We start from the raw sequence: 23,730 nt of genomic DNA on the forward strand, positions 1-23,730 counted from the left end.
ACTCTCCAGGTGGCCTCAGCAGCCAGGCCTGGGCCAACCTGAGACCAAGGGCTTGGAGCCATCCCTCGGTGTGCTCCAAGGCCACAAATGCACCTGCGTGGGAAGTGGAGCAGTCTGAACACTAACTGGCACCCATTTGGAATGCTGGTGCTTTGAGGTGGAGGATTAGCCGGTTGAGCCGTTGCACTGGTCCCTTCTCTTTTTCAAATAATCATCTTTTTTAAAGTATAATTTCTTCATGCCACAAAAATTGTCATTCATCAAAAAAAAAAAACCATCCCCCCCAAAAAAAAACTCCAAGTGTTCTCCTTTGCCCTTCATGTGTCTATTAAAAATTGTAGGGTTTCCCCATAATTGATGAGAACTAACGATCTTTTCAGTGCCCTTAAAATGTGTAATTTGGCTTAGGTTTTCTAAGACATTCCAGGGGCTGGCATTTTAGAGTAGCAGCTCAAGCTGCTGCCACCACCGTTGACACCAGCAGCCTAAATGGGAACCAGTTTGCCTTGCTGCTCCACTTGGCATCCAGCGCCCTCCCACTGATCTGGAAAAGGCAGCAGCAGAGGCCCAGGTGCTGGGTGCCCTGCTGCCTGCATGAGAGCAGGAGTAAGCTCCCGGCTTTGGCCCGGCTCCAGCCATTTGGGGAGTGGGCAGCAGACAGGAGATACTGCTTCTCCCTGCACTCTGGCACCCTCTCAGACAAATCATTGAACATTTTTCAGAGTGTGAGTAGTTAACATTGGTTTAGGGCGCTAGATGAAGTGTTTTGCATGGATTGATTTGTCTGCTCTTCAGAGAATCTTCTGTAATAGATCAATGTTTTTCAGCCTTTTTTCTTTTTTGTCTGTCACTCATGGGATTTTATGTTGCAACTTACAAGTATCTTCATATATGATGAACAAAAGTGTATTAATATGTTGGGGTACACTTAAATAAGAGACTGAGAATTATGATTCCTCATGAAGGACTACACCATTGTAAAATGGGGAATCTGTCAGGGGGTGGGAGTTTGGCGGGGAATCCCAGCCTCTACAAAATTGTATCACGTAATTCAAAATTCAAAATGAAAATATGTTTAAAAACTGGTGTACAGTGTACTTTCCTTTTTAAAACGTTGGTTTCCATATACTTAACAAATGGAAATCTCGCTAGTGCATTGTAGTTCCTAGGGAAAAGACGTAGCATTTTGTTGTCACATAACAGGTAGAAAAACTGACAGCTGAGAGTAAGGTTGTGCAGTACGCCAAGTGTTCCAGCTACGAATTGGTAGAACTAGAATCTGAACCAGGAACCTGGGGAGTTGTGTGTGTGTGGGGGGGGTCACAAGACTGGACTTCATATGGAGAAAGTCTTGTTTGCCTAAATTCCACCACAAAATATAGAGTGACGTACACATAGAGGGATGTATTGCATGAGTTGGCAGTATGTGTCCCCCGGACCATTTCATTGGAAACCTATGCCCTGGTTAAATACTTTAAAAAAAAAAAAGATTTATTAATTTTTATTACAAAGTCAGATATACAGAGAGGAGGAGTGAGCGCAACGGCCAGTGCTGTGCCAATCTGGAGCCAGGAGCCAGGAAATTCCTCCAGGTCTCCCACACAGGTGCAGGGTCCCAAAGCATTGGGCCATCCTTGACTGCTTTCCTAGGCCACATGCAGGGACCTGGATGGGAAGTGGAGTTGCCGGGATTAGAACCAGCGCCCATATGGGATCCTGGCACATTCAAGACGAGGACTTTAGCCGCTAGGTCATTGTACAGGATCCCAAATATTTATTTTACATTTGTAATGTGAGGCTTGCTAATGTAGGTAGCGACCACATCTGTTACTCTTACTCCCTTGCTTTTGTTGTCCTCCTTAGACAGTTCTCTGTTGTACAGAAGTCTTACTAAGAAATTACAGTCTCCCCCTGCTGGTTGTAACTGGTAGAACCGGAAAACTTAGGTTACTTTGGTGTATTTAATTGCATTAGCATGACGTTACATAAACTTTACTATCTTAACCACGTTTTGCTGTGCATATCAGCGATATTAAATACTGCTGTTGCTTAGCAGTGTTGTGCGTTTTGTAGCCACATGTAAGGACAGTCATGTCAACTTTGACACCTTGCATGTCCTTCCCGCAGCCTCCCTCAGCAGCCTTCTCATCACACCCTTCCCGTCTCCGAGCTCGTCCACGTCATCCTCCAGCAGCTTCCAGCGCCGCTGGCTGCGCAGCCAGACAACGAGCCTGGAGAATGGCATCGTTCCCAGGAGGTAAGTGACAGGCCAGCTCCCACCCGGGCGCTGCTGGTGCCCACGGCTGATGGAACTGGTGGGCCGACCTGCACTGGCTGTGGAAGAGCAGGAACAGCTTGTGCGTTTCAGCTTAGTCCGAAAGTTGACAAGTTAGAAGTTCTAAGGGAAAAGTTGGGTAGTCGTGCCGCTGGGAAACTGGTGATGTTTCTGTGCTAAATATTGGATTCCTTCCAGTTGTAATGCTTGTAGGTCACTAAGCTGGGGAGAGATAAGTCCCTTCTTTGGCTCTTGTGACGTGTGGAATGTGGGAATGTACGCGGTGAAGGATTCTTTGGAACTTACGTTCTGAGAGTAAGCACACATGCATGCAATGATGCAGAGATGGCATCTTTCTGTCTTTCGTCTGGTTTGGGGCTCTAAGGTTTAGTTGTGTGCCGAGGAGTTCTTGACTTCAGTAGCTTCCCTTTTCTTCCTGCAACCCAAACACCTAAAAGGGAGTCTCGAGGCATGCTCGCAAGCATGACGTGTCAGGGCAGGCATGTGAAAGAGTGGTTGGTTAGCATGGTGCGCTGGCATCCCTTGGCAGGATGCCTGGCTTGAGTCCCGCCTCCTCTGCTCCCCAGCCAGTTTCTGCTCATTTGTACCCTGCAAATCAGCAGACGATGGCGCAAGTCATTGGGACTTTGCCACTCCTGAGGGAGATAAAGCTGAGTGCTGGCTCCTGACTGTGCTGTGAAGCAGGGGATGGAAGATCGCCTCTTCAGGTGTCCCTCTGTGCTTCGGCGACCACTTTGTGACCACTGTAGGACTGGTGAGGAGGGTTGAGCCCCACGCCTACACTGTGGTCGCCTGTGGACCAGCGGGAAGAGTCAGGGTGTGGAGGTGTTCCATCCAGCTGCCCAAGACTGCCAGACCAGCAGAGATGGAAAGACATTCAAGTTGCGTCACCTTCTGGGGAACTGCTTGGTTGCTAGGCAGCCAGTGGAATGGTTAAAAGCTTGGAATTGGGCATTAGGACAAGGCCTACCTCTGCCTCTCAGTGGACGTGTGACAGAACAAGCTGCCTTGGATTCCAAGTGTTGCCTCCTCGGCCGCAGCATGACTGTACTGCTTCCAGCCTCGGTTAGTGGGGGAGGTTTGGGAGGATGAAGTGAGTGGAGTGTTGGCCATTGACACGGGATGTGGTGAGTGAAGTGCCGGCCAACGTGACTACTTGGTGACTCACTGTTGATATCATCGTTACTGTCACTGCCTCCGTCCTCTGTCATGGGAGCTTCTGGGATCAGACGAGATTGGCCTTGAAACCTGGGAAACCTGTTTACTAAAATGCTTTATTAAAAAAAAAAACCTATTAAGGTTTAAATCCAAAGTTGAGTAGCATTCCTTTGCATATTCTTGCAGAATTTGTCAAAGCTCTAACTTGAATTCAGACCAAATATTGGGAATTTATCTCTTGTGAACTTGTTAACTTAAAGTCTGAATCTCTAAAATTACATAGTGCACTCAGGGATGACCACGTAATTGAAGGACAGGTGCAGCGTAGGGATGGCAGGGCCTCTTACTCAGAAAACAAGAAAAATTACGCTGAAGGTACAGTAAAACTGCAAAACTTTCTTTCCTCTTATTTTACTTATAAAATTTGATATAATGGTAGACGAATAACAACATAAACTTAAAAGCTCCACAAAAATATTTTGTGTCATAATTTTGTAAGTAATATTTCATGTAATATCTTTGATTCATTCTAAGATCTTTTGTGGCTTTTGTGCAAATTCTTCAGTTTTCAGTTGACATAATCAAAAATGACATTAGTTGCGTCCACAAATGCAAGGTGTTAAATAATTCTTGGCGTAGAGTTTTCTTGCTGATAATCCCAGTGAAACATTATAGGCTGTGACCACATTGGCACGTATTTCTGATAAACTTTCAGAATATAAATTTTGGTACACCGGCACCAGCTGGTTCTTCTAGGAGAGTTTTGGTCAAACTGCTTAGTTCTTCACACAAATCCATTTGTTTGAGCCTGAATTTAATTTTAGGTTTAAATTTATACGGAAAAGAAGTCTCAGGGATTCCATCACTTGAAGTTATTCTAACATTTCCTATGACGAGTAGTTGAGAATGTCCTCGTGAGTTGTATGCAATTCAGAATGCCCTTGTGGGTGTGCTATCATTGAGTCTGTGGTTGCAAAGCCTTAGTAATAATTTGTTGATCTAAAGCTGCGTATGGAAATAGTGGAATTTTTGTTTAGTTCAATGATCTCCTTCAGTCTTTCCATGCCAGCAAACATTGGCTTTGTGATGCTGGAAGTTTCAAAACCAAAGATGATAAATTCTTGAAAGGATTTGAATAATTCCCTCAGATTTTGTTATGTCCATATACGGGCTTTGTAATAATTTACTCTTCCGAGTCTCAGTAATGGATGCCTTCCCACCATGACTGCTGCAGCTGCCAAGGTCCCTTTGCTCCCACCTTTCGTCGCTCCCACCCCTGTGGCTGCTGTCACAGCTGGGATTGCAGCCCTGCTGCCTTGAGCTCTTGTAACTCTCCAGGCAGCCCTAGACTGTGGGTGTGTGTTAGTCATCGTCTGGGTTGTATGCCCTTGACCGAGCCCACCCATGTGCAAGCTGCTACCTGCTGCCTTCGCTGCTTCTGTCTGTGCTTCTTGGCCCCTTTGGCTTCACTTAGAGCATGCACATTCCGTGGTGAAGCTGTAAGAATTCGGGATGGCGACCACAAAGCATTAAAGCAGGCCTAGGGTACCTCTGAGAGCAGAGCTGTGCGTGCGCAGGGTCTCGGGCCTGAGAAGCTGGCCATTGGTGCAGTACTGAGGACAAGAGCACAGTAAATGTTTACACTGATGCCTGTCCCCACGACGATCCTTGCATTAGAATGATGTCACAGCTGATCGCTCCATTTTGACATCTGTATGGATGGGAAAATTGGTTTCTTAAGCTAGAGACAAGAGAACAGTTGATATAAAAAATTATGACTGTTTGTGGCTTTGAGGGGGAAATTGCCAGTAATTTGCAAGCCCAGGGCTCTCCTGCCGTCCCAGGAGTTAGGCATTGGTTACGGGGTGGAGAGCCGGGCTTGGACCTGTAGCAGCTGCCGCAAGGGCGAAGTCGCAGGGATTCTAGTATTGGATGAAGCTGTTGAAACTCTAAAGGAGCAAGGCATTGAAAAGTCCCAGCGAGACTGAAAACTTTTGGATTTCAATTATTTTCATTTTCCTCCTCCCCCCCCTTTTTTAATGTATTTGAAATGCGGAAGCCCAAGCCCTCAGCATCTGGTGCCTTCCCTGGCACATTAACAAGGATATGGATTGGAAGTGGGGCAACCAGGACTCGAAGTGGCAATCCTGTGGAATGCTACTATTACGTTGCTAATTCAGATTGTTAAATTTGAACCAACACAGAAGATAACTAAGAGGAGGGTATTCTTTGACATGGAAGATGCCAATTTCATGGCTCAGTCTGGTACAGAGACCCAGCATAAATCCAACACTTAAATTAAGCAGTCCTGGTGGCCATTCTTGATTGAGACATACTTGGTCGTTATGATCTTGCAGTACTTACAGTGTACAGGTACTTAGTCATAAGTACCAACAGATTTGTGCTTGATTTCTTTAAGAGGAAAAAGAAGTGTGCAGTTGCTATCTCTAATTGCGTGGGAGGCCTTATCGGCTGGTGTGATTGCTTCCCTCCCCCCGTGCTCCAGCTGCCGTGTGCATTAGGTGGCGGACCACGTGCACCCCCAGATGTGTCAGGCATGAGGCCACAGTCCAGTTGTTTCCAGTGTCAAAAATAAGTCTGATAAAAACACAGAAGCTCTGAGTTCTGCCTCTTCTGTTGTCACTGAGAAACCGTGTTCCCAAGGCGATTGAGCCAGCAGTCTGCCTGTGACCTGTACCTGGTGACCTGGGTTAGAGATACACAGGAGCCCCTTTGGAAATCCCCTCAAGCCTCCTGTCCTGTGACCTAACTCCTCACATGTAATTAGGGTCTCATATGGCCTGACTTTGCCCTTTGCATGCCCAGTCCAAGATGGCAGAGTGAAGTCCTTGAGAGCTGTGGGCTGGATTTGTAGCTGTGCAAGTTTTTCTGAAATTCAGTAGGTGGCGCTCTCTGCTGTGTTAAAACTGAGGACAAGCTTGGTATTTGAGGAGTAGAAATGAAGAAAAGCAACATAGGGTTTAGCAAGTATTACAGTTGGATTGCTAAAGGCCATCTGGACATGAAGATGAACAGGTTGGTATGGTCACTTCTTTCGGGAAAAAGAAGAAAAATAGGAGATGGCAGATAAGGAGGAAAAGATTGTAAACTCTTCTTGTCTGAGAAACCCAGATGGATTTCCCATACAGGACAGAAATAAACTGCAGGAAGACAAGGTCTTAGTTCACATTCTTTGGAAAAAGGGAGGGAACATTGAATGAAAATCTGTGAAATTCTGAGACAGCCTCAGGGATGTTTTCTGGAAAGTTCCCAGGGAAAGAAATTGGTGAGTGCATGGAGATGGCGTGCTGCTAACCCTAACCCTGATGGGATGGAGTGGTTCTCGCTGCTTCAGCAGCCCGACCTCACCCAGATCACAGCAGCTCGCCTGTCCTTACGGGAAGCAGTGGCCGTATCTGAGTGTAGAACTGGAAGCTTTCCTAGCTGTAAGATTTTCTGTGGATGTGTATTTAATAAAGAATGGATGTGTTGACATCGCAGGAACACCATGGGCTGTGGGTAGAACATTAAATACCAGGCCTGAGACTAAGGGTAGGTGGAGTAACGGCTTCAAATTCTGCCCAGTGTCAACAGCTTATTTAGTTGTCGTTTGTGGTAAGAAACCGAGGAGATGATGCACTCCTATTTGACCAAGGTATTGAATGGTGAAGCTGGCAAGAAAAGAACATGTCATGTGCGCTGTGTAATTTTGGTGTCTTCATAGAAAAAAGACACAGTTTCTACTCTTTTTAACATCCATGTTGCGGTTGCCTTGGCTTTTTAAAGATTTACTTACTTGTCATGGAAAGGCAGATTCACAGAGAAAGATCTTCCGACTGCTGGTTCACTCCCCAAGTGGCCATCATGGCTGGAGCTGAGCTTATCAGGAGTCAGGAGCTTCTTCCGGGTCTCCCACATGGGTGCAAGGATCCAAAGACGTGGGCCATCCCTCTACTCTTTCCCCAGCCACAAGCAGGGAGCTGGATGGGAAATAGAGCTGCTGGGACGTGAACTGGTGCCCCTACGGAATCCTAGTGCATGCAAGGCGAGGACTTTACCACTACACTACCACATAGGGTGTCCTCTTCAAACTTTCAATCATTACATTGAGCCATCATACCAGGCCCAGTTGTGTTGGCTTTTCACAATAACTGACAAGCGACATGGCTCGCCCATACTTTTGGGCTTATCCCTTAAGACAAGAGTGTGTGTAAGGAGCGTGTGTTGGCTTTGTGAACTGCGTTGTCACAGAAGCAGCGTCTCTCAAAAGACTCAGAATTTTTGGGTATTTGTGACTTTGGAGAGGTGAGTCTTTCCACCCGGGGGTTTTCCCAAAAACCTCAGTGTGTCTTGTGACTTACTGTCTGTGTTTAGAGATGTCACCTTGACACAGTAGTTTAAAATGCCTTAGAAAAACGAGCCTGGCAGTGCCAGGACATCCTCACACGTGATGCCCTGTTTCTCGGAAAGCTGCAGGAGTTCTGCTCTTCTCGTCTGTTGGTGTCTGTCAGCAAAAGCAAAGGGCCTTTTTGAGAACCATCAGTGTGACACTGATGCACGGGAGATGTTCAGGAGCCTGGCGAGGGTGCCTCTCAACGCTGCTCTTCATGTCCGCTTCCGTTCACGGTGGGGTAGTGCTCTGTGGCATCTCTCCCTGGGGTGGAGTGAAAAGTGGGTTAGCTCCTGGCCAAGACTCTCAGATTAGCTCTTTGAGCTCCGGCCCCTGGCAGATACAGTTTCTTTCCTGTGTGACACGTTGGTACATAGCGACTTCTCAAACTTTCTTTCAGGTCAACTGATGAGACATTCAGCTTGGCTGAGGAAAGCTGCAGCTCCAACCCGGCCGTGGTGAGGAGGAAGAAGATCGCCGTGAGCATCGTCTTCTCCCTGTGTGAGAAGGAAGAAGCACAGAGGGATTTCCAGGACTTCTTTTTTTCTCACTTCCCCCTGTTTGAGTCTCACATGAACAGGCTGAAGAGTGCAATCGAGAAGGTAACAAGATCCAGTAGAGAAGTGATGAGGTCATAGGCCGGCGACTGATAGAGAAGTGATGAGGTCATAGGCCGGCGACTGATAGAGAAGTGATGAGGGGGGCTTTAAAGATGGCGCCCCCACCTCTTTGTATGCCTGATGGTTTCTTAAGGGAGCTGACTCGTCCACTAAGGGACAGCTCCTCAGGCACCGCATTATTACTGGAGTGGCCCAGGAAAGGGAACCCTGCCCTCCTGGCTACCTTGAGTGTTGTCATTTGCTTGCACCGCGATTGTTTCTTGATGAAGCACAGTGGTAAAGGGACGTGTTCTCATTTATTTGCCTCTCTTGCGTGAAGGCCATGATATCCTGTAGGAAGATCGCAGAGTCCAGCCTCCGGGTCCAGTTCTATGTCAGCCGTCTGATGGAAGCTCTGGGAGAATTCAGGTAATGTGGTCAAAGCTGAAAAATCCTACAGAGCAGCACCCGAGGCGGGCCTGTGTGTGGGTGCAGAGCAGCGCCCGTGGCGGGCCTGTGTGTGGGTGCAGAGGAACCCTTACTGGGAAGACTGTGAGTGGGGGCCTAGCCAACATTAGTCACTTTAGCAGCTCCAATCTTTTAAATCAAAACAGACCAGGTTAAGCTACAATTTCAGTAATCCAATACTAAGTAATCTCCACGTTTGCCTGAGAGTTAACAGGGTCGATGGAAAGGCTCAGTACTCTGCTGTCCCCAGTAAGTTTATTGCGTCACTCTCATGAAAGCCCTAAGGGTAAGTACTAGCAGTCTCATTTAAACAGATATGGAAACGTGACGTTCAGTGGCGCTTGTCCAAAGCCTGGACGGAGACATTACCTGTCGGAGTCAGGGGTCCCAGTTTGGCAGGACAGTCCTAATTTGGACTCGTGGTCCTATCACTAGTGCCCTCCTCTGGACATGATGCAGTCAGCCCAGTATGTCAAGCCCATTTCCAAAGCGTGGTTGTTGGGCCCTGCAGGTTGGTTTTCTGGGTAGAAGGGCAGTCGGTTCTGGGTGGCGGGTGGGCTCCTGTCCCACCACACTGCCCTGTGGGCACTGGCATCCCACAAGGCAGTCAGGAGCTCCTGCCTCACACTGCCTGCCGCACTGAGAGATGAGATCTGACAGTTCCTGGAGTGCTGGCTAAGGTGTGTGCTGGTGAGCTTGGTAATGCAACTTGAAGTGTAACCATCACCCTCCTTTGTACTCCAGGTTAGGTATAAGGTACTAGAGAACCTGGTCGTCATTCAATGGCAGTTGTTAGGTCATGTTTGAGGAGTAAAGTGCACTTGTGCTTTGTGCTGGCAACCAAATGACTAGTAACCTCGCGTAGTTCAAGGAGGCAGCTCTGGGTGTGCCTGTTGCGTTGCTGTGGTCAGGTTAGCGTCTGGCTTGTGCCTAAGAATCTGGCTCCTCATTTAATGAAAGCGTCAGTTTTTCAAAGGTCAAAAAGCTGAAAGGACAGGACGAGAAAGCCCCACTGTGCACACAGGCAGGTCAGGTTCTATTTCCAAGCATCTGCTCAGACCTCAAGTTTTAGGCAGTGAATCCAGGGCCATATAGCTATCATTTGTTACTGCTGCCCATCTCAGCAAGTGCTGCTTCCTGCAAAGGTGGGATTCTGTTGTGTCCCAGTTGTTTCATGGACACAGTTGGAAAATCAAGTCAGAATGTGTCTTGACTTTGGAAGACCCAGCAAAGTTTGATGTCTCAAAGTTTATAAATACAGTGCTCCTGTGCCCAGTGTGGAGTCTCAGCTAGGTTTGCATTGGCTTTGTAAAAACAGTTGCTGAGGGCCCAGCGCAGTAATGGCTGAAGTCCTCGCCTTGCACAAGCTGAGATCCCATATGGGTGCTGGTTCTAATCCCAGTGACCCCACTTCCCATCCAGCTCCCTGATTGTGGCCCCGGGAGAACAGTCGAGGACGGCCCAGAGCCATGCCAGGCAGTGAGACCTAAATTGTGATCCTGACTTTGTCATTAGGTGCTTGTCTTGTGCGGATAACCCAATCTCCAGGCCTTCATATAGGATAGAGTATACCCTGTACCCTAGTGTGTGTATGCCAGTCCATACTGCATGTGCTGCTTGCAACTGTAAAGGACTGTATTATTATTATTATTTCCTTTGTTCTTTTATACCAAGATGAATCAAAATAAGATTGTGACTTTTTTGTACACTCTTTCTCTTCCACAGGGGGACTATCTCAAACTTGTATTCTGTTCCAAGGATAGCTGAACCCGTGTGGCTTACCATGATGTCCAGCACTTTGGAAAAAACTCAACTCTGCCAGCGCTTCCTCAAGGAGTTCACACTTCTGATAGAACAAATGAACAAAAACCAGTAAGCTGCAGCCCTCCGGAGGCCTGGGCGCGAGCTCTGTAGCTAACGTGCGTGTTGTGTAGGGCGTGCCACTTCCTGTGCTGATCGGGTTGTGTTGTTTCCATTCCTTAAGATTTTTTGCTGCCTTACTGACTGCTGTGTTAACCTACCACCTGGCCTGGGTCCCGACCGTCATGCCTGTCGACCACCCTCCCGTGAAAGCCTTCTCCGAGAAACGCACCTCGCAGTCGGTGAACATGCTGGCCAAAACACACCCCTACAATCCTCTCTGGGCACAGCTGGGTTCGTAGGGGTGAAACCATCCAGGGGATTGAAAACTGCTACAAGTCACGATTTACACCGAGCATCAAACCCAGTCATTCTGAGTTGTGGTTGAAAGCTCTGGAGGATGGCCTGTGGATTCTACTTACAAAGCTCCCACCTTCCTCCTTGCTCATCTCGTGCCTGCTCTGTTCTGCTCTCGTCAGGCAGTGCAGCTAGATTGTGTTCACCCGAGAGCGGGGCTTCCTAACCTTGGCACTCGCTATTCGTGTTCTGAACCTGCTCATAGTTTATTGGTGAAGGTGTGGGAGAGCCGTAAGGGAGAGCCATCCTACGCATGAAGGAATATTTAGCCATGTGCCTGACCCCAGCATTCAGGAGATGTCAGGAGAACCATTCTGCCCATACGTATAACAGTCAAAAAGTCTCCAGACACTCGAGAGTCCCCTGGGCTCCGGGTGGAGAATACACCCTGGTTCAAAACTACTGCCCCAGGGAAGGATCAAACAGCAAAAAAGAAAAAAAAAAAAAAAAAAAAAGGAAAGAACCCATTATAATTTAACCACCTTTTAAAAAGTGTTAGCATTAATCAGAAACCTTGTGTTTCTCAACACTGTCCTTGAGATGATGCTCTCACGCTCAGTGCTGTCCCATTCCTGTGCTAGGGGATGGCACAGAGAACTTCAGTACATGTACTGCTTAGCCTGGGGACCAGCTGCTCGGTGGAGAGGATGCAGGAGAGACCCAGCAGGGCGGAGGAGAGCCTGGCTGCCTGTAGTCCAGTCCCTAGGGGCTTGTGACTCGGCCTCTGCTCTGTCCCCTCGCAGGGCCTTGAGAGGGGCTGCCTAGTGGTCAGTGTGGGGTAAACGAGTCCTTTAAGGCCTCATTGATACGATTGCTGCAACAGATACTGCAGCAGTAGCAGACAGAGGGGACATTAGGAGGCTTGTTTAAGGAAATGTATGTGGCATTTTCTTGAAAGTCCAGTACAGATTTCTGGTGCTAGGTTACCAAGACGTAATGGGGTGACTCTCGAGGGTTTTGGTACCGTGCCTGTGCACACAGTAAATGTTGGCTCTTTACTGTGGTTGTTCTTATTAGTGTTATCACCGAAATATAAAATGCAACAGTCTACGTATTTTGAATATTTCTTTTTGAGGAGAAAGAACACGTTCCCGTTCACTGGCTCAGTACTGGGGCCAGGCCAGTTCCAAGCCAGCAGCCGGGAAGTCCATTCCCAAGTAATGGGAATCCAGGCCTCCCAGGGTCTGCATCAGCCAGAGCGTGCGGTCAGGAACCAGCGCGTGCTGCAGAGCCCGGGCCCTTGTCCACGGAGTGAGCTAACCTGCAGCTTCGCCACCAGGCCATGTGCCTGCTGCTGTCGAGCTGCTTCCGATGGCCAGCTGGTGGCTCAGTGTTGCATTTGGCCTACTCCTCCATCCTTACACTCATTGGCCGATTTCTAACCTGCTTGTTGGGACCTAGCCACGGGGAGCTGTTGTTCCCAGGAGACTTCGCATGCGAAGTAAAAAACACAGCCTTCAGATCTCATTATCCAGGACTAGTGGTTGTCTTAAGCTGATGAACTGCATAGGCACAGTGTTTGTAGGCAGGGAGTATACTAAGAATGGATTCTAAGGAGAGTGCCTCGTTCAGTGTGTTAATGATTCAGCGCACCTCTTCAAGATAGCCTAGAATTGAGATCATCTTGGGATTCTTCTAACAAAGGATGCTCATTCAGGTTTCTCCATATTTCATTCACTGCCTTTCCTAGAGATTGGAAATGGAGAGTCTGAAGGAAGGATTCCCAGTGAGGAATCCGAGGTGTGTTGTGTTGGAGTCAGAGGGCACATCCTCCCACCTGCTGACCCCGAGGCCTCTGTGTCCCCCTGTCCTCTCCAGGTGACCTGTACGGCGCCATTGGCTCACCAGTGAGGCTGGCCCGCACCGTGGTGCTAGGCAAGCAGAAGGACCTGGTCCAGCGCATACTCTACGTCCTGACCTACTTCCTCCGCTGCTCAGAGCTGCAAGAGAACCAGCTGAGCTGGTGCGGGGATCACAGCGCAGGAGACCAAGTTTTAAACGGGAGCAAGATCGTGACAGCTTTGGAGAAGGGCGAGGTGGAGGAGTCCGAGTATGTGGTGGTCACCGTGAGGAACGAGCCTGCTCTGGTGCCGCCCGTCCTGCCTTCAGCCTCGACGGAGAGTAGGAACGCTGGGTCTGCGGGGGTGCTGGAAACACCGGAGGCTGCGGACAGCAGAGAGCTGGGTCCCAGGCCGGACCAGGCAGGAAGCGCGGGTTCCGAAGACTGTGGCGTGGGACGCCCCAAGGAAGCATTCGTAGACAACTCTTGGAGTTGCAGAGCTCAGGAAGATGCAGAAGAGGCGCCAGAGGCTGACTCTGTACTCCTGTCCAGCTGTGAAGTTCTGGGGGCTGGCGTGAAGACAGCCCACCCAGCTGTCTGTGAGGCCCGAGCAGAGTTGCCCCAGAAGCTGCCGGACTGCTCGGCGGCCTGGCCTTGCCCTGACACCCGTTCCCGGCAGCAGCCTCTGCTTGAGAAGGTCACGTTCCACATCGGAAGCTCTGTGTCACCAGAGTCTGACTTGGAAAGCCGAGCCCAAAGTGTGGAGGCGCGGCTAAGGACCTGCGGGCAGCTTCCGGAGGCAGCCCATGGTGCCCTGGCCGCGGGCACGGTGGCCGCTGATGAGGTCCGGGACCAGCCAGCTTCCAGGGACTCCTCCAGCCCTGGTGCGGGGAACAGTGCCTGCTGTCCTCAGACTGGCTGCTGTGGGGGAGCCAGCGGGGAGCCTGGCAGGGCCTGTGCAGAGCATGGAGGCGTGAGAACCGAGGCGGCAGCAGATGCTGCTGGGTGCCTGGGCTTTGCTCCCGACACCCTCGCACCTTCTGGCAGTATGGCAGCCACCGGAAGGGGGGCTCTGCAGAAAGCCGGGGATTTGTGTGTTAAAGGCGAGGAAAGACCTTGGATAGAGCCTGTTCCGAGCCGGGGTGAGCAACAGGACTCCGGCTTCTCGGGGGCTGCTCATGTTCCCCTTGGGGATGTCCCCGGGAAGGGCCACACGAGGACAGCAGGACACCTCCCCAGAAACGAAAGCTCGGACAGCGCCCTTGGGGACAGTGGTGACGAAGCAGGTGCTGGAGCCGCGCTGGACCTGGGTCCCAGTGTGGATAGCACTGAAGGGGCCCCGGAGGTGGAGCTTCCTCTGCCCAGGTAAAGGCTGGACAGCTGGGAGACACGGGATGGGGGTCCAGTCCTGCTCCCCCTGCCCTGACCCCCAGGATCCTGTGGCTACTGTTGGCCAATTGAATTTTCTCTGCATCTCCAAAGCATCATCATATCCACAGAGATGGTATATAGTCGGCCCTTGGCCCCGAATGATCGCTGGTTACAGTGACTGAGCTCCTTACGCGGGGGGCCAGTGGCTGTCTGCAGCCGAGGGGTCCTGTTGCGAAGCTCCAGGAGGTGGTGGCAAGTGGCCGAGGCAGCAGGAAGCATGGAGCAGAGTCTGGTCTCCTGTCATCTGTGCGGAGGCCCTGTTGCTGGTGGCAGATCCCAGTTCTCTGTCCTCTGATCCCAGGCCTCTGTCCTGCTGCTCGGAGCAGTGGGAGGGACTGCCTGAATGCTCCATCAGGCTGGTTGTCTGTCCGGTGAGGACTGGGAACGGTCATCAGAGGCGGCCTCTGTACTTCCAGCCTGTCCCGGGCAGCACCCTGTGCAGACACATGAGCTTGCTAGAGCCACACTTTGTCTTTGCACTCTTGTGACACAGGCCGCCTATGTGTTCTATAGGAGGTACAAGAACAAACTTGTCACCAGCCATGGGAATATTTTCCCCTGCCTCCCCCCTTCACTGCTGCGGGGGGATTAATTCCTCCTGCCATCCCCCAGTTGGCCCCCCGACACCGGCGATCTACCTGCTGATGGAGAGTTGGTGCGATGGACCTCCCTGGAGAGGTTTTCTTTCCCCTGCGTTGGGCTGTCGTTCCACTTGTGATGCCAAAAGGAAGTGCATTTTTACCTGTGTGTTTTGATGGGCCCCGTGTTGTCCTAGGTCGCAGACCATCAGCAGCCAGAATGTCAGGAACTTTGGCCGCTCGCTTCTGGCAGGCTACTGCCCCACGTACATGCCCGACCTCGTGCTTCACGGCACCGGCAGTGATGAGAGGCTCAAGCAGTGCCTGGCAGCTGATCTGCTCCACACGGCACAGGTAAGTGACTCCAGCTTGGACCCGCTGCCCCTGCCCCAGCCAAGCGCCTGCCCGGCAACAGGTGTTTCCACGGAGACCAGATGGGGGCAGGATTGTGAGAACCCAGCAAGGGCTGGTGATGCCCCACCCTCATCCTGCCCCAACCCCTTCCCCCTCAAGCTGTGAGCGCACACCTGGGCTTGAAGGGACCGTGACATCAGAGGGTTGCCTGGCTGGCTTCTCCCTGCCTCCCAGCCTCTGTGCTGTTCTATGGGCTCCCACTGGCTGAGCCCAGGGTCACAGCTGCTGCAGCCCTGTGGTCCCTAGAGGTCAGCGCCCTGGGGCCCAGGACAGGGAAGGGCCCCAGGAGGACCGTGGGGGTGGGTAACAGGCTGGGCAGGCCAGGCCAACAGAATAACCCACACAGATGGTAACGGTTACATCCTGTCACGGGGAGGACCGAAGAGATGCCACATATGGTTTGCTTTGCTTTTTATGCGATCCTTACAAGTTCCTGAAAGTAATTTATTTTAACTGATTTGTCGTTAAGTTCCCTTTGCTGCACGAGGATGCCTGTGTAGAGATGAACAAGTCTTCCTGGAAAATCGCCCCGTGGCTGCCGGAGTGTGTTTCTGCTCTCTGCAGCATGACGGAGACCGAGCAGCTAAGGAAACTGTCGACTCACAGGCCTCTTGTTAATTGAGCCGCTGCTGGGCAGATGTGCAAAAGTAGATGTTTTGCATACTGTGTGTTGTTCATAGAGAAAGCCCCCTTGTGCTCAGAGAATCGGAATTTGGCTCGTTACCTACCCTCACTGAACAAGGTGGGATAGAAGGCATTGCTTGCTGCCCGTGATCTCGGTCATCTGCTCGGAAGACTTCCCAGACATCAGGCGCAAGCTGGTCGGGTTAAGGATATTCCACTCTGCTGGGGAGGCGGGTATCCTTATGGCACTTCCCCCCAGCCACCGGCAGGGTGGACACTGAGAGGTGAAGGGAGGGCTGCCGGAGCCGAGAACAGCTTGTGCCCCCGAGGTCCCTGTGGGACCCCAGACATTCCCACCCTCGCTGCTCTGTGGCCTGACATCACCCCTCACCAAGACGTTGGTGGAACGAAACTAGAAAGTTGCTGTTGCCTCTGTGTACATCCTAACTTATTGGCACAGCTGGGATGGACCCTGGGTGCTTGTGTATCAAGCGGGTGATCCCCTGAACCAAAGCCCACAGCACTAGACTAGCGCCCTCACGCGCGGCATCCTCTGAGTGTGTGATGTCACGCGCGGCATCGTCTGATGTGTGATGTCACGGCATCGTCTGATGTGTGATGTCACGGCATCGTCTGAGTGATGTGTGATGTCACGGCATCGTCTGAGTGATGTGTGATGTCACGGTGCGGCATCGTCTGATGTGTGATGTCACGCACAGCATCGTCTGAGTGATGTGTGATGTCACGGCATCGTCTGAGTGATGTGTGATGTCACGGCATCGTCTGAGTGATGTGTGATGTCACGGCATCGTCTGAGTGTGTGATGTCACGGCATCGTCTGAGTGATGTGTGATGTCACGGCATCGACTGAGTGTGTGATGTCATGCTTTCTTGGACTGGACGGCGTGTGCGCAGTAGCTCGCTGTCATTGAGGTGAGCAGTTAGAACACCTCTTTTCCTTTCTGTGCGACACTTCAATTTCCATTAGTAGCTGTAAAACCAATTCCTATTTTCTTTTTCCTCTTCGTCTTGCTGTCAGTGATACTCTGAAGAACACGGGGGTAGCTTTTTTTTTTTTAAAGATTTATTTTATTTTTATTGGAAAGTCAGATATACAGGGAGGAGGAGAGACAGAGAGGAAAATCTTCCGTCCAATGATTCACTCCCCAAGTGAGCGCAACGGCCGATACTATGCCGATCTGAAGCCAGGAGCCTCTTCTGGGTCTCCCACGTGGGTGCAGGGTCCCAAAGCTTTGGGCCGTCCTCTACTGCCTTCCCAGGCCACAGGCAGGGAGCTGGAAGGGAAGCGGGGCTGCCGGGATTAGAACCGGCACCCATATGGGATCCCGGGCATGCAAGGCGAGGACCTTAACCACTGTGCCACCACGCCGGGCCCGGGGTAGCTTCTTAGACATGTTTTCCCTGAAGCTCAGGGTTCTGCTTCTGACGTAAGGAGAGGACATGGTGAGAACTAAGGGGACTGCCCTCATGAGCTGATTTCTGTCCAAGTGTCCCCAGATCTCCCACTAGCCACAGTCGAAGCATTGACATACCTGTGAGGTCACCCCTAAAACTGCTTACGATTCCCACAGGCGGCAGGTGCCGATTTTCATGTGTTATAGTTTTTTCCTTTTCTTTCTTTTTTTTTAAGATATATTGACCAGTTTTTATTGGAAAGGCTGATTTCCAGAGAGGAAGAGAGACAGAGAGAAAGATCTTATATTCGCTGGTTTACTTCCCAACTGGCTGTGATGGCTGGAGCCGAGCCCATCTGAAGCCAGAAGCCTGGAGCTTCTTCCAGGTCTCCCACACAATTGCAGGATCCCAGTGCCTTTGGGTTGTCCTTGAATGCTTTCCCAGGCCACAAGCAGGGAGCTGGATGGGAAGCGGGCCATCAGTACACAAACTAGTGCCCAGCTGGGATCCCGGTGCATGCAAAGGTGAGGATGTTAGCCACTAGGCTATTGTACCGGGTCCCTGTTTATATTTTTATGGTGACTCTCTGTAATTGTCACATTTGGAAAAACATGGCCATGTTTACTTGGTCATGACTTCAGGTTTTCCCCTTGCTTTGAGATGTCCTGTTTTCCCACTGTAGCTTTTCTCATTTCTTCAACCCATGTACTTTCCCTGAGGGATCAAGTGTTAGTAAGCATGATAGCCTACATGGAGTCCAAGTGTGGGTGTGCCCAGCGCAGCCGTGCATGGCTGTTAACAGGAAACTGAGAAGGGTCTATAAACATATCTTCAGAAGTTTAATATGTTTAGAATATATCCAATTAGCATTAGTGGATTTCTGATTTCACTTGGCACATTCGTCATAATAAATCGTGCTTTTGAAGTAGTGTTTCATTTACGCTGCCGCTCAGCTTGGCATGTGGTCTAGGGCAGTGTTCTTTAAATCAAAAATCTAGAAAAATATAAACAGCCTTTGCACTTTGATTTATAAATATTTGTTGGGAAATAAATTAAGAGCGTTTTAAACATGTTATATTTACTGCTCCATGAGGCCTGGTGATTCCATGAGTTCCTGGAGTGTGTCATCAGGGGAAGCAGCCGAGCTCCAAGTCCAAGTACACGTGCAGAGTGGAGCTGGAGTCACAGCCGCTCGCCTGAGACGGGAACCGACCCGTGGCATGCCTCGTCTCAGAACCGATCCTGGACGTTGTTAGTTTTCCATGTTCTTGTGAGAGCCCGTGGGGCTTCGGTCGTCACGGTTGTCTTTCAGAGGAGGATTTAAGAGTAGTTGTTTCAAAGCAGTTGGTTGAGCTTATTGGTCTGATGTCCAGGTGTGTGCATGACTTGGGCAGTTCATCTGTGTTGTGTGGTAGGACCACCATGGACCAGTTTGGAGTTTCTTGTTTTATGGTAAAATTACTGTCCAATGCTAGGAGTTTCTTTTGCATTTTTGTTTTAAGAAGGAAAGATATGTTCACTTCATTTACTTTCATTTTTGTTATTGACTCTCTCATATGAAGATTCAGATGTTCTCTAAATATTTAAACATGTGTTCTTGTTTAGTCTCCATGCTACCTCTTTTTTGATATTTGAACTCTCTCTTTGCCTTCTAACGTATAGACTAGATTATACAGCTGCCTTAAATTAGTGTACAGTAATGTTGTTTGAGTTTTTTCCCCTGCCGTATCTAAATGTTTTCCTTTGGGCCCTAAGTGAGAAGCGAAGGAGAGACTGAGACTGCCACCCCCCCCAGTGCCCTGGACCTGGGGTCCTCAGGCTGCTTTGCCGTCATCTTGCCCTGCTATGAATGCCCCGGACTCAGGCGATTCTGAAAGTTATTAAACCCAAGGGCACTGGAAAGTGCTGGGAGAGCCTGACTTTATGATGGTGTGGCTTCAAGTCAAATACTGCTGCCACTCATTCACTGACATTGCCAAGCTACAAAAACAAAATTTTTTTTTAAAAGAGGGAATTTAAAGGAACAGATCATGTAACCCAGGGTTAGTAGCTTGCCCGCTGAAGCCAGAGAAGCCCGAGTTTGAATCATGGCTCACCCCTTAGTGATTCTTTGGCCTTGGACAAGTTTCTTTGCTTTTCTGCTGTGTAACATGAGAGTGCTGGTATCATGGATTTGATCTAAGGTTCTGTGAGGGAACACACGTCGAGTGGTTGGTATGGTGCCTGGCCCATTACTAAATGCTCAGAAATGCTCACTGTTAAAATAATACGCACAAAAATGCTTTGTAAACAAATAGGCGCTAGTGCACGCTTTTGTCATGGTGAACAAGATGACAGCTGCTGTTTTACTAGGAATGAAATGGCTCTCGGAGTCTAAAAAGTTACGTGCAGATCGCTGCAAGGTCTTCTACCGAAGCTGCCATCCCCTCGCGAGTTGAGGCGGACTGGACAGAACGTGTTCTGCTGATGGCATCCACATTTTCAGTCCACATTTCCTTCACTGGTGACATCGTCAGGAGAAGGTGAGGTCTTCAAGACCAAAAGTCATGTCAGAAGTTTTGTAATTTTTTAATCTATGCCTCAAGACTTCTGGCATTTTTCAAAAATATAAAGTGAAGTAGCAGTTGGATAGAGCAGCCTTTTCCATTTAATTCTGAGATGAGCAACAGATTGACTCCAAAAATATCACACAGGAATCGGGAGCACGGATAAGGATCTTTGCTGAAAGCCTGGCTGTGATATATGCCCATGAATACCCAATTAATCCATGAGATGTAATGGACTGGTAAGGAGGGCACTAGGGCCCAGCAAGGTCCAGCAGACAGATTGTCCAGGTAACACAGGCAGCATGAAACGCCTCAGGTCACACGCACACTGAAATCAGCAGGCTGCAAGGCAGTGTTCAGGGAGACGGCTCCGGCTCAGAGCACCTCTTGCTGTGTTGGTTACGCGCGTGGCAATGTCTCAGGCAATGGTGCTGTCAGAACGGGGCCCCTTAGGGACTGCTCCTGGGGGTTCCTTCACACTCGAGGTTTGGACATGTAGCTGGATTTTCTTGACCAGTTTTTAAACTGATAAATAGTAATTTACACAGTGTGGGGGCTCCCCGCCCCTTAGTGGTAGTCAAAGTAGCAACTCCCTTTGAGAGGGCTCAACATCAAGAACAGAAATGTTGCGAATCACTTTGATTCAGAGCTCCTAAGTAGGCAACAGTGTGCTGCCTTCTCCCTGAGGAAGTAAGACTTGACCTGTGCTTCGCATGCTAGCGTCATGACAGCCATGCCTTCCCCGGTTTCTCCCCTGCAACTCGAAAAGCCTGAACTCCAGCCCTGACAACAGTGAGTGGGAGGAGCAGGCATTTATGGGACGCTCGAATCATTCACACTTTGCAGCATTTCTTAAGAGAACTTAGAAATACTGAGCCATGCAGGGTGTGTGTGTGTGCTCGCGTGTGCGCGCACGCACCCTGATGTGCCCATGAGCTTGATCAGCTTCTGACCTCACAAACCCGCGTCAACTTCCCTGCTCAGTAAGAAATAGAATTTACAGGAAAAATGCATTGAATTCAGTATGTGGTTCTGCTTATGACTTAAAAACTAGAGCTTTCCTTAGGTGGGATTTTAAACCCAGTTCCAAGACATGTGTGCATCTCTGTGACAGATCTAAGTGTGCTTTCTGGATCTTACAGTTCTTTAAATTCCAGAAGCTCGAGAGATTGACTAATAAGCCAAATCCTGCCATGTTTAAACTACCCTCACTGGGTTGAGTTTCGTTTGAAAAGATAACCAGAAATTTCCAGAATCAGGAGAACTTCTACTCTTAGAAGTTCAAAGCTTGACCAGCGGCGGGCAGTCTGTGCCCTGGGGCTCACCGAGCTCTTCCTAATGCCATTGGTGCTACTTTAATCTCTTCCCGGCATCCCTTGCTCTTTCTTGATCAGATTTCTTTCGGTGTTTAAAAGGTATTCATTCTTTAGTAAACAGTTGAGAAGTTACTAAATTTTGTTGTTAAATTCGGAAATGGTGGGGTACAGATGTAAAAATCTTAGAGAAAGTTTAAAAAATAATCTCAAAAAGTTGAGCCGCTTCCTAGAGCTTGTGGACTTACCCGCCAGCTGTCCCGGGCTGAGAGTGCAGGAGGCTTGTCACCCTGTCATCCACTTGTCCTTTACCAGCTTTGCTGTAACTGACATTTCCCAAATGCCAGCAGCTCTGGGAGGGAGGGAGGATCCAGCCCACACCCTTGTGCACTTGCAGTAGCTGATCACTCAACCCCGCTTACTCCTCCCGTTCTGCCTCTTTGCTCCAGTGACTTCAAAGTGATTTGCGTTCATTTTTCGTGATTTGCTTTGGTACATTTCTCTTACCTACTTACTTTAAGAAATGAGGCCAACTGCTCTGTCCCTCGTTTCTATTGTTACACGGAGATCTACAAGTTTCTGTTGTAGCTTACTCTTGGAGAACTCTTCACCCGTTCCCTCTCTGGTAAGCCTCACTGCCCTTAACCCAGCAATTGATTGCTTAACGTGAAGCTCTTCGTGCAGGTTGTGGTACTGTACAGTTTATAGCCTGTGGACTCTGGGGGATTGGATTTGTGACACGCTCTTCCCTGCTTCAATAGAGGGGCGATCACTTAGAAAACTGAGTTCCAGACTATCTAGTGCAATAATAGTGATAAAACCTAGACTTTAATTTGTGAAAGATGGACTTGCTGTCAGCTCACGTGTGAGGGCACGTGGCCACTAGTGAAGGCAGGTTGGCAGGATCAGCAGAGATGGGCTCAGTGGCATCACCAGCACCTTGTAACTTTCAGCAACAGGCAGAGCCATGAAGCAGCTTGTGTTCAAAGTACAAACCTGGTAACTTCTTAAACCTCCATTTTTCTTCCCTAGGAGCAGGCACATTGAGAGTGAGTTGTCATCAACTTGCTTTCCCTGTAGGACGCAGCGTGATGAAGCAGGAGCTTGCAGGAAGTCAGAGGAGACCTTGAGTCTTGAGATGTCTCAGAGCATGTCAGAGTGTGTAGGAAGGGCTGAGCGGGGCAGGCCATTCTCTGCAGTCAGCAGACTGGAAGCTGCCTTGGGAAGCTGGTTTGAGTAAATCACAAGGATGCTTTGTCATCCTTTTATTCCTGAAGATGGTTTGAACGTCAGACCTTGCATTATTACTGTTTCTTGCAATAGGAAAGCACGTTGCTGCCAACAGTTTGTACAGAGCCCACTAGCCATTCCTTTCTCATCTGTAAGGAGGTTAACGTTATGTAGGATCCCTTTTATTTTGTTAGTTTGAAAGAACGAGAGAATGATCTCCCAGCTACTGGTTCACTCCATCAATGACTACAGTAGAGTTGTGGCGGGGACTAGGCCTGGGACAAGCCAAAGCCTTGAACTCCGTGCAGGTCTCTCACATGGGTGGCAGGGACCCAAGAATTTGGCCCATCTTCTGCCTTTTCAGATGTGTTAGCAGAGAATGGGATGGGAAATGGAGCAGGCAGGACTTGAACAAACATTCCAGTATGGAACGCTGGCCATGGCTTAACATGCTGTCACCACAGCAGTCCCATGGGCTCTCCTTGGAATTACAGTCAACTCATTAAAATTACAGCGTGGCAGTGTATCATATTTCTCCCGGCAGCTTTCCCGCTTCTTGTGTTAAGTGTTACAAACCACACAGGAACAGGATGGCTCCTTGGCCTGGCCATGAAATTCCCTGCCCTGACACTTAGGTCCCATCCCGGAGTGCCTGAATTCCAACTGCAGATGGCCCTAGTCTGATGTCAAGAGTGTATATGTCTCTGAGTGCTGCTGTGGTTAGCATAACCTACTCTTCCCAGCTTGAGCAGAAGGGATTTGATAAAACAGATCTTAGGAATTCACAGACTTGACAAGAAAGTCAAAGAACTAGGCTTGGAACAGGCAAAACACAAGGACGGTGTTTGTACTAGTGGCCGCCTGGGTGGGAATATAGTGGTGCCAACGGTCTTTAGCCCACTGTGCCCTTCCTGTAGGTTTTCCCAGGGAAGCAGCATCTCATTGGCCTGGCATAGGCCAGGCGTCCTCACTTTGAGGGACAGAGGCCAGGGCTCGAATACGGTCCCGTTAGGCCTTAACCTAACCTTTGAGGGACATCACGGGGCAGGTTTTGGAGGAAGTTACAAGAAGCAGCCAAAAGGGACCAAGGAGCACCACCAGTTAGCGAAAGCAGTCACATGACACAGGCTGAGCCAGTTTCCCTGTGGTAAAGGAGGGTTAGAGGCGAGCTGATGTGTGTGTCCCCGAGAGCCAGCTGGCTCTCTACCTCCCTCCCACACACGTGCAGCATGCAAATGTGTGTGCCCAGTGGTGCTGCAAGACAAACACT

At 49.6% G+C, this 23,730-nt stretch overlaps 1 protein-coding gene across 5 annotated transcripts in view; it reads left to right on the forward strand.

Annotated features, from left to right (window-relative positions):
• The window catches only part of FNIP2 (folliculin interacting protein 2), a 92,239-nt gene that overhangs the window by 57,672 nt on the left and 10,837 nt on the right, over positions 1 to 23,730 (forward strand). For 4 of the 5 annotated variants that reach the window (XM_040971335.1, XM_040971333.1, XM_040971334.1 and 1 more), the window contains 7 exons: positions 2,128 to 2,257; positions 8,245 to 8,446; positions 8,784 to 8,872; positions 10,637 to 10,783; positions 10,896 to 11,065; positions 12,947 to 14,273; positions 15,115 to 15,271. In XM_040971335.1, the coding sequence (XP_040827269.1) occupies positions 2,128 to 2,257; positions 8,245 to 8,446; positions 8,784 to 8,872; positions 10,637 to 10,783; positions 10,896 to 11,065; positions 12,947 to 14,273; positions 15,115 to 15,271 (2,222 nt within the window). Of the gene's footprint in view, positions 1 to 2,127; positions 2,258 to 8,244; positions 8,447 to 8,783; positions 8,873 to 10,636; positions 10,784 to 10,895; positions 11,066 to 12,946; positions 14,274 to 15,114; positions 15,272 to 15,800; positions 16,777 to 23,730 lie in introns of those variants that run through there. The other variant, XM_040971336.1, reaches the window with a different exon arrangement.

Source organism: Ochotona curzoniae, unplaced genomic scaffold (assembly GCF_017591425.1).
Source record: "Ochotona curzoniae isolate NIBS_2020 unplaced genomic scaffold, NIBS_Ocur_1.0 contig_21, whole genome shotgun sequence".
NCBI classification, from domain to species: Eukaryota; Metazoa; Chordata; class Mammalia; order Lagomorpha; family Ochotonidae; genus Ochotona; species Ochotona curzoniae.